General features: G+C 48.2%; 1 protein-coding gene across 1 annotated transcript; it reads right to left on the reverse strand.

Moving 5' to 3' along the window:
- Nucleotides 1–3,432: 3,432 nt before the first annotated feature.
- On the reverse strand, nucleotides 3,433–8,903 carry LOC119058800 (GTPase IMAP family member 7-like). Its single transcript, XM_037158250.2, has 3 exons — nucleotides 8,798–8,903; nucleotides 6,071–6,208; nucleotides 3,433–4,863 (listed from the first exon to the last, which is right to left on the reverse strand). The coding sequence occupies exon 3, from the start codon at nucleotides 4,820–4,822 to the stop codon at nucleotides 4,166–4,168; it is 657 nt and encodes a 218-aa protein (XP_037014145.2). The 5' UTR covers nucleotides 4,823–4,863; nucleotides 6,071–6,208; nucleotides 8,798–8,903; the 3' UTR covers nucleotides 3,433–4,165.
- Between the last annotated feature and the right edge of the window lie 1,275 nt (nucleotides 8,904–10,178).

Below are 10,178 nucleotides of genomic sequence, written 5' to 3' on the forward strand. Positions count from 1 at the left end.
AACCATCTATCAAATATTGAATCTAAAAACCAAACTAAACAAACAAGAAAAACAGACAGAATCATGGATACAGAGAGAAGTTTGATGGTTGCCAGATGGGAGAGGGGTGTGGGGGAATGGGAAAAAAGGTGAGGGGATTGAAAGGTACAAATGGATACTTACAGAACAGCATGGGGGTGTCAAGTGCAGTATAGAAAATGGAGCAGCCAAAGAACTTATACATATGGGCCACGGACATGAACGATGGTGGGGGGATAGCCTGTCAGAGTGGGAATGCTGCGTGTAAAGGGGCAAAGGGGGAAAACTCGGGACAACTGTAAGAGCATATTCGTTAGTAAAATAAAATGTTTATAAAGAAAAAAAGATCAGAATGTATGAAGAATACTTACATGTCATTAATAAAAATACAAATGACCCAATTTAAATTGGAAAATGATGGGAATAAGCATTTTTGATGCATAACTTACTGCCTGTAGTGAGAGCAGACTGCCTTACCACCTCAGAGAGCAGCCTGAGTCCCCATGTGTCTCCACCAGGGACGCCATCACCCCAACCAGCCCCTGAGTCTGCTCCTTCCCACCTCCCCACCTCCTCAACCACCTCTGTTCTGAGCAGAGACGTGCTCCCCAGTGTTCCTTGATGTGAACACCTGAGGGGCTGAGACCCAGACTCAGAGCTGAGGTCTCAGATCCAGAGCAGGAGATGATGATGATTTTCTAAAGCATGGCCATTTGTTGATCCCAAATCCCAAATTAGAAAGAGTTTTGGTTTAACAGGAAGTGAGAACCTGAGAACAGTTGCTTTAGGCACTCCGTTTTTCTTATTTGTTTATAACCATAGACAACGCTGCTCATTTCCAAGCTAATATAGCTAGTTCACCGCCCAGGAGTAAGGTGACCCCAGCCCTCATATGGGGCCAGGAGACTCCCCAGACAGCAGCAGACCTCCACAGATGGGGGCTGGCAGTTTAATGAGCAAGGAGCTTACTTAAAGGCTGGTCTTGATTGGTCTCCAAGACAAGTATGTGGTGCACCTGCCAGGTCTGAAGAGTGTATGTAGACCCCTTACCCGGGCTGAGTCACGTGCTCCATACAGGAGGTCTCAACAACAGGTCACTCTCTCAAGGCCGAGTCCTGGAGGCAGCTCCTGGGTAATGACAGGTTGAGCTGAATGCACATTCTGAGGACAAAAACGGGCTAAAACTGGGGGCAGTGGAGAGCTGGGTCCAGCCTTCAGGTCAACTGGAGGTCACATCCTTCCCATAACCTCCCCAGAGTCACAGAACACAGTGGGTTCACTGCTCCGAGTGTGGGAGCCCAAGGGACATCAGCCTTGGTGGAAGAAACAGGTCTCCTTTCACGTGAGACTGTGGGGGACACGGGGGAATGTTTCCAAGCCCCACCTCTCCCAGGGGAGGCTGCACTTTCTCCCACACCCACCATCCTGGCAGTTCCAAGCTGAGCCCCTCTTTGCAGTGGGCTCACCCATCAGCCACATCCCAGGCCCAGCTCATCCTCTTTCAGCTCCTCTGCTCAACACAGTGTGACAATTTAGTGTTTAGGAAGAAGTGCCCAGGCTGAGACCCTTGTCCCATCTGTCACCTGTACTCCACCCCTGCTGACAACCCTAACAACTTCACATGCCCCCCTTCTTCTGCAGGAGGTCCTAAGATGGCACCAAGGGGCTTCATGAGCTTGGAGATGGCTCATTTGGTGGCTGCTCTCTCAGATGCCACAGCAACACTGCAGTCTCATGAGAGAGAAAACACAGGTGAGATCCTAAATTCAGGGTCAACCTTCTACACCCGGAACCCCATCACCCAAACCACTGACTTAGCAAGTCCTCTGGGCAGGGGTTCAGATCCCCCAGGGTGTTGACTTCTATCCTCATGTGATTCAGTAAACGTGATACATTAGCACACTCATCAGGTATGAACATAGTTTTCTGCTTGGACAGTGACAGAGTTCAGATCTCAGGAGAAATGTTTCTAGTGTCAGAAATCACTGGAGGGGACTTTTAAAAATAAAACAGTAAAGACTAGGGTGTGTCTGACAGAGAACTGACTGTGGGTATTGCTCAGATGGATCAATCCCTCTAATGAGGTACTTGGGGGAGTCAAGCTCAGGGGTTTCGACAAGTGGTGGACACTGGGTATGCAAGTGACAGGGGACACTGCTGGTAGGGAGGAAATGACACCCTAAGGGGGAGAAGGAGAGCTGGAATCCAGAAAGAGAGTTTGGTACAGGAGGTAGAACCCTGGCTTCGGGTTGCAGCAGGTCAGAGATGACACTGCAAGGAGACAGGCAGGAGAACGAGTACTCTGACCTTGCTTTTCTACCCCAAAGAGGCCTCCTGCTCACACTTCCCACGGGCAGGAGCCCAGCAAGACTCAGAGACCCAGGGATCCCACTGACGTGACCAGATAGGACGGGGGCCTCTAGGTTAAGGCCACTCTTACTCAGTGCTCTTCTTGCCACATGTTCAAATGCAGCACAGTGTTTACAGACCAGATGTAAGCAGGATGCACTGGCAGGAGCCCCACCAGGTAGGTGCAGCCAGTTGCAAGGAGGAAGCCCATGTGCCACTGACCAGTCAGTGCACATCAGCACTGGCTCCACCTCCCTTCCCATAGAGAGAACTTAGGATGGGAAACCGCCATCTCCTTCACAGACTGCATGTCAATAAATCCATCTTGAGACAACCACGTCTCATTACTTTAATATTTTAATTATTTATTTTTAGGGAGAAGAATGGAGGGACAAAGAAGGAGAGAAACATCAGTGTGAGAGAAGCACAATGATCAGTTGTCTCTCATGCACAACCTGACCAGGGACGGAACCCACAACCAAGTCCTGTGCCCTGACCAGGAGTCAAACTTGTGAAACGATGACAAACTGACTGAGCCAGTCCTGTGAGGGCCACCATGCCTGGTACTTGAACAGAATATCCCTGTGGCACAATCCCTGAGATCAGTAACAATGTGATCCCCGTAGTTCAGCCTCCTGGGGCTCAGAGCTAGGGTGAGGGGGGCAAAGTGTGGATCTGCAGAGGCAAAGGAAAAATATTTGGCACACAGTCAAGGACATTTCATGTTAGGATGATCCATTAACAAGAACACAGAGAAAAACAATCAGGATTTAGCATCTCCCAGGTCTCTATGGACCACAGAACCGTCTTATGGAGAGGCCTGCTCTTCACTGACCGTAGGCTCCTAGACATGGACAGAGAAAATGAGCACCAACAGACAGGGCTGACATGTGGCAACCATGGGTTCTTTGATTTTTCTAAATTCAGTTTTTGAACTCTACACAGTGTATTCTGGCCTGATTGTGCCAGAAATCGCTCCTTAACTGCGTTGGCACTGTGGGGACAGGGTACGAGCTGGAATGATGCTTTGGTGAGCTATTGCTGCACAACAAACCAGCCCAAAGATTAGTGGTTTGAAACAACATCGTTTATTTTTCTCAAGAATCTACGAACTGGGCGGGACGCGGTGGGGATGGCCCAGCTTTGCTGTCTGCAGCTTCCCCTGAGGCGGCTCTGCTGGCAGCTGGAGAGCCCACTGCCCTGTGGCCACACTTGCACAGCTGGCAGGTGGTTCTGCTGACAGATGGGAGAGCAGGCAGGCGACGGGGCCAGGATTCCAGTCCTCTTCCTGGGGCCTCTTGATGGGCAACATGGGATTCCTCACAGCACGGGGGCCATGGACCGAGGGCGTGTACCCCAGAGAGCAAGGCAGCACTGTCCCTGACTAACTGCAGAAGTCACACCACCCACTACTCATCAAAGCAGTCAGAGGCCATGGAATTTCAAGGACGGGGACAGAGTCTCTATTACCCAACAGAAGGAGCAACAGCTCAGAGTACAAGAAAAACAGGTGGGATAGAAGAAATCGCTAGAGCCATCTTTGAAACTTACTATCCGCCGTATGAACAAATAATAGTCAATTAAGAAGAAAAATTAAATTTGCATTATTTCCACAGCCTATGCAATATATTTGAAAGCATACTCCATATGTCATTGAAAAAACTGCAAATATGTTTCTTTTGGCTTCTTTGTATTTTCAATTTATCATATTTTTTCTTCACAGATTTTACTTTTTTCTTCGTTTGTTGTTTTCACATTTTTTGCTAAGCATAAGCTCTTCTACCATTTTTCCCCCTGTCTAAAGGATGACACAGGTTTCCTTTTCCAGAACTTTCTCCTTGTAGATGGAATCCAAACAGTGAGCCCCTCCATTCTCCTTCACCATTACCTCGATCAGCTCCACCAGCTCCTGCACTTGAGCTTCCTTCTCAGCAATGTCTTCACTTTTGTTATTGAAGGCACAACAGCGTAACCCACACTCCTTGATGACGTCTTTTAGCCTCTTGTCTGCTCTTGCTATAAAGCTACTTAGCATTTGACTTTCCAGGTGATCTTTGAAAGTGAACAAGATAATCATGTGCTTTGTGACATGCTCCCCAAATGTGACCTTGATCAATTCAATTGTGTTGTGATCCATCTCCGTGAAGCAGCCCAGGCGTAGGACCAGGATGATGGCATGAGGCCCCGGGCTAGTGTAGTGGAGACACTTAGTGATTTCGTCACAGGTGGTCTTCAATTTCTCCCTGGTGTCAAAGAGCCCTGGGGTGTCCACAACGAGAAGCCTCTTCCCCTTCCAGGCCCTCTCTTCTTTCTGACAGTGCTTGGTAACAGACCAAGGAAGTATTCTAGAATCAAATGCTCTTTTCCCAAGGATGGTGTTTCCTGTCGCACTTTTCCCACTTCCGGTTTTTCCCACCAGAACGATGCGCAGAGTGTTGTCCTCAAGGCCGGCCATGCTGGTGTCCAGAGGCTCTGGGTGCAGGTTCCCAAAAGACCCTGAGGAGGGGAAGGATGTGGGGAGGGGTCAACTTTGGCAAGTGAGGACCACTCCAACCCTCTCTTCCTCCCTGAAAATTTGTACTACTCAGTTATTCATACTGATCCCAGTGACAACAGACAGATGGCACAGGTCAACTCCTGGGGAAGAAACAACAGAGATTTCCCACAGAAGAGCACCAGGTGCAGGCCCCTCCCAGGGGAGCCCACCCACACCTTACAGCTCTGCTCTCTCAGTGCTCCCTGAGCTGTCCCTGATCACACACAAAAGGAGGGGAAGTTTCAGTCTTTTCTGCAGATCAAGTATAATATTGATCCCAACGGCTAACCAAGGTTTCACCAATAGATAAAGCTATAGGTGTGTCTCATTTGGAAGCAGTAATGTAACAATACTAACTCAATCATTAAACACTAAAGAAAAAATAGAGAGGGAGTAGGGCAAGAATAGTATGGGAAATACAGACTCTAAAGAACTTGTGACACATGGACATAAATGAAAAAGGGGAATGGTGGGGGAGGGGAGTGCAGGGTGGAGGGGAATGAAAGGGGGGAATAGGACAACTGTAATGGCATAATCAATAAAATATATTTTTAAAAAGAAAAGTATACACCATAACTAAGTGGCATTTACTAGTATTCAGAAATACTAGGATGATTCATATGAAAAATTGCTTGTGACAACACATCCCATTAATAGCTGAAGAAGAAAACTACCCAGACACAGAAAAGACATTTGACCCAATTTCAGTTATGGTCCAGGCTTACACGGAAAAGCAAATCCATGGAAATAATAGAAACAATATATACAGATTCTTTGTAACCTGGAGATAGGGGAAATATTTCTAAGGTTGGACACAGAGTAAGAAAAAGGACTAATAGGTTTGATTACATACAAATCTCACAGATAATGTGAGACAAGAAACAGCAGAGACAAATTAAAGCAAAAATGTCAAATTTGGGAAAAAACAGTTTCCAACATATATCAAAGGGGGTGAAATTCCCTATTATACAAAGAACATTGAAAAGCACAGAAACAAAATTCAACAACTTGATACAAAATGGAGCAAGAGATGGAAATAAATATTCTCAGAAAAAAATGTAAATGTGCCTTGAATATATCCAAAGACATTAATATACACTCATTATAAAGAAAAATGAATCAAAACACAAAAGTAATATAACCAAATAAAATAATTGTAAATCTCACCTCTGTTTCCGAGGTGAGATGCTATTTGTCACCTCCAGGTCTGGCAGAACTGCAGACCTGTGCTGAGAGTCAGTCCGAGGGGTGGGGGCAGCAGGTCCTCCCCTGCACGGCTGGTGGGGGGGAAAACAGAGTCCAACCCTACAAAGGAAAAACCAGAAATATCATGCAAAGTGCACATGCATTTTTCCCATGATTATCAATCCCAAGATTTAGCTTTCAGCCATAAACTACACTGACAAAAATTACAGAAAAATCATAATGAGGCTCTTTTTGCATCAAGATTTGTAACAGCACAAGAACAAGAACTTATCAAAAGGCCAGCAGTAGATGAAGGGTTGAATGAACTAAGGTGTATTCACACCAAGAAGGACTAACCAGCTGTGAAAAGGACCGAGAAGAGTCTCTCTACCAAGAGAGGAGAATGGCCTTCAGAGGCCATTTCTCACCAAAGGTCAGGGCTCTGAGGAAAAAGCACCAACTACAGGGCTGGGCAGGACCCGTGTGGGTGGGGCCCACATGCCCTCGTCAGCCAGACAGCCTGGGTGTGCTCACCACTCACTAGCATCTCATCACAGGGACTGAGGGCCACTTCAGCAGAATCCAAAAGGATTCAGGTGGGAGAATTTGAACATCAATAAAAATTCCAGTGAAATGAAATGCATCAAATATGTTGAAATCCATGGGGTCATAGCAATGCCTTCTTAAAAGTGGCCTGTCTCTCCCTGGGGCATCTGCTAGAAAGCATCTCACTGCTCTGCACGTCCACACACAAAGGGGAACAGTCGGGAGTGTATCTGTCCCTCTCATACGACTGCACCTCGTGGGGATGAGAGAGAGCTTGAGGGCAGCTTTCTTTCCATGGGACCATTCCATCCAATACATGAAGAAACAAGGACAGCATTTGAGTGTCAGCACTTGTGACACTTAATGAGACTAAGGCAGCCATTAGTGTCAATTAATGTCACAGACTTACAACCAGACATCATGTGCCTTCTGATGGGAGTTTACAGCTGCACCTATGAAGTGTTCCCACCCAAAATCAGCCCTCCCAGAACCTGACCAAGACTCTCCTCAGACAGAAATTCACACGGAGGCTGGAACAAGAGGAACAGGTGACCTGACACCTTTAATGAAACCTACAGAACATACACTGCCCGATTCCATTAGACAAGAGACCCCCCCTTTCTTACCCAGTGCAATTTCCCACAAAGCAACAGGGAAGGTGTAAACTGCTATATTAATTTAAACTTAAGACACATCAAATCATTGCAATTTATGAATCTTACTTGAATCCAACTCAATATTTTGAATTATAAGACAATCAGGAAAATCCAATTTCAACTGGTATTTTTAAATTCTATTTGATTTTGAAGTCTGAAAATGGCAGTATTTTTCAAAGATTTCACATATTTACTGAAAAACTGAAACAATGTCCAATACCCACCTCTATGGGCAAAACTAGATCGGCATCACCTGGTCATTGGTGACGCTTGGTCTAGACCCGTGGAATTTCCTGGTATTACTGGCTTTAACTTTGAATAACGTAAAATATTTCCACAGTAAAAAGTTTACTCAGGGTGTAGCATAACCACTACTGAATACTACACACTCAGCACCCTGGTAAATATATTTTACATTATCACATTTACTCCCCAAAACTGGCCTGCAAGGAAGCACCATTTTGTATTTTAACCTTTATTTCATCCTCAACTGAAAATGCATTTATTGATTTTAGAAAGGAAAGAGGGGAGTTAGAGAGAGGGAGACATTGATATGAATGGGAAACATGGATGGGTTGCCTCCTTTCCCACCCCAACCAGGGATGTGCCCTGACCAGGTATCGAACCCACACACTTTGGGTGTGGGGGACAACGCACCAAACAACTGAGCAACCCGGCCAGGGCTGCATTCTAACTTATACAATAAGGACATGATCTCAAATAGGCTGAGACACTTGCCCAAGGTCACAGTGCTCAGGGGCACTGGGCAGAGCAGGGGCCCAGTTGAAAGTCTTTGTGACCCGGCCTTGTCCCAAACACCAGCCACAGCGGCCTCTGACTGGCTCCTTCCCAGCCCCAGACTCTAAAACCCCATAGGTCAGAGCTGGACAGGGAGGGGGAGGGAGGGTTGACCCCTCTCTCCAAGAACCAATAAGTGTGGGGATGCTGGCGGGGGCTAGTGGGAACAGAGGGTTTCTCTGAGCTGCTTCTGCACAAGAGCCCTGCGGTTCCCCCCACCCCCAACATCCCCTCACTGCCCCTGTCACACGTTGTGGTCCTAGCTTCTCTCTGCTGAGTGACAGACCCTGCGTCCTAGATTCCTCTGCTACCAGGGACCTGGCCCACACCTAGACGGTCACCACAGGCCTGGGATGGTTGTCTTGGCAGTGAACAGAGGCACTTAGACGGCCTGGTCTCTACATGGCTGTAAGCCTTGAACAACTGCCCTGGGGACACAAGGGACAAGGAAGGCTCAGCAGCTATATCGGTGTCTGCTGCACCAGCAAACACATGAAGGCGCCCCCGTCAGGACACACGTGTCCTGTTAGTATGAGACCCATGACACTGTGCTCATAACACAGCCCCTCACTCCCCTCCCCACCCCCACAACTATCTTCAGACAGAATATGCCTGCTGCTGTGGAGCTGGCACAGTCCCTGCTCTAGGCTCGGACCACAGCCACCCCCTGCACGCGCCCTGGCCCCACTGCCCCCCCACTCAGGCTCACCTTCTGTTCAACCTGCTGACCAGTTCCCGGGTTTTCCCCAGTGAAGCTCTTTCAGCTGCTGCTTCTGCTGTAACTATAAGGACAGAGTGTTCACCCCCTCCCACCCCCAGCCACTCAGCCAGGAAGCTGAGGAGGTTGGGGTGGAGCCAGTGGAGGACCTGTTTGCCTTTAAAGAGACAGAAACAGTGTCCCATTAGTTGGTGGGGGTTTCAGTTTTCTCAACTTCAAACCTTGGGCTCCACATGGTCTATCATCCCTGAAATATCCATAGCTATGTTGAGTATTTGGGCGATGGTGGTGGATCCCAAAGGCCCTTATCAAGTGACCCAAGTTTTGCCCAGAAAGCCAGGCACAGCATCTGGTCATCTTCCCTGTGAGTGGGTGACAGTGGGGTGATTTTGGAAGAAGGAAGTCGGGCAGGTGACTTGGGGTGCCCTGGGGAACTGCTAGTGATCATCTGCTGTGGGCCTTGAGTCCAGTCTTTCAGAAGGGTCTCAGTTCCTTATTCAGAAACTGCAGGACTCGGGTCCAGACCCAAAGGGGTCTACACCATTGGGAGGCATGGGGAGGAGAGGAAGGGGGTTTGGGGAAAAGTCTCTGTGACCACGCAGCCCCTCTGGGTTTTCCATATGGTCCTTGCCAGCTTGAACGCCCCCCAGGGTTTGACAAGGACAGATGCTCCCAGGGAGCAGATGCAATTCCCCTCCCACCCTTTCTGCCTTCCCCCACCCCAGGCCCACATGGAGGCACCTGTCTGAGCTTCACTCAGTGGATGAATGCCACAGGCGCTGGAACCCGTTTCCAGTGAGAGGTGGGCTGCCAGAGCTCTCACGGTGGACACGACATTTCAGTCATCTGTTGCATCACCATTAAATATTGGTTTTTATTATATATTTTGGTTCAACACAATGAGAAATTTGATGAGTCAAATCTTAAGCTTTTGGGTAGGTACTAGGAGGAGCAGATGTGTCAGGAAGTAAGGGACAGTAGGATGGCTGCCCGTGGAGGGAAGCAGCAAGATTTGGAAATGAGGGTGTTCATGACATGTCATTGGTCCAGAGCATTATACCAATTGTTGGTGCTAATGAGTCGGGTCACCATGAAGGGCCCGGTGACAGTTTCCTGACCTCCACCTGGTCCTCCTGTCAAAGCAGCAGGACCAGCTTTGACATTCACTGGTCTGACTCACACGCAACAAATGCCAAGCCCACTGTTTAAACATCAGAAGGTTTCAGGACGCCATTGACAGCGCACCATCCCATGTGAGGAGCCCCTCTCAGCACGAGGCCAGGTGCAGCCCCACAGGTCACTCCCCAGGGGGCTGACCCTGACCTGGCTGCACAGGTGTGACTCAGCAGCACAGCCAGGACTGCATCGCCTG

This window comes from Artibeus jamaicensis, unplaced genomic scaffold, assembly GCF_021234435.1.
Source record: "Artibeus jamaicensis isolate MK-2021 breed Jamaican fruit bat unplaced genomic scaffold, CSHL_Jam_final contig_3322, whole genome shotgun sequence".
Lineage (NCBI taxonomy): Eukaryota > Metazoa > Chordata > Mammalia > Chiroptera > Phyllostomidae > Artibeus > Artibeus jamaicensis.

Coding starts and splice junctions, on each gene's coding strand:
- LOC119058800 (XM_037158250.2), bottom strand. CDS start 4,822: ATGGCCGGCCTTGAGGACAACACTCTGCGCATCGTTCTGGTGGGAAAA.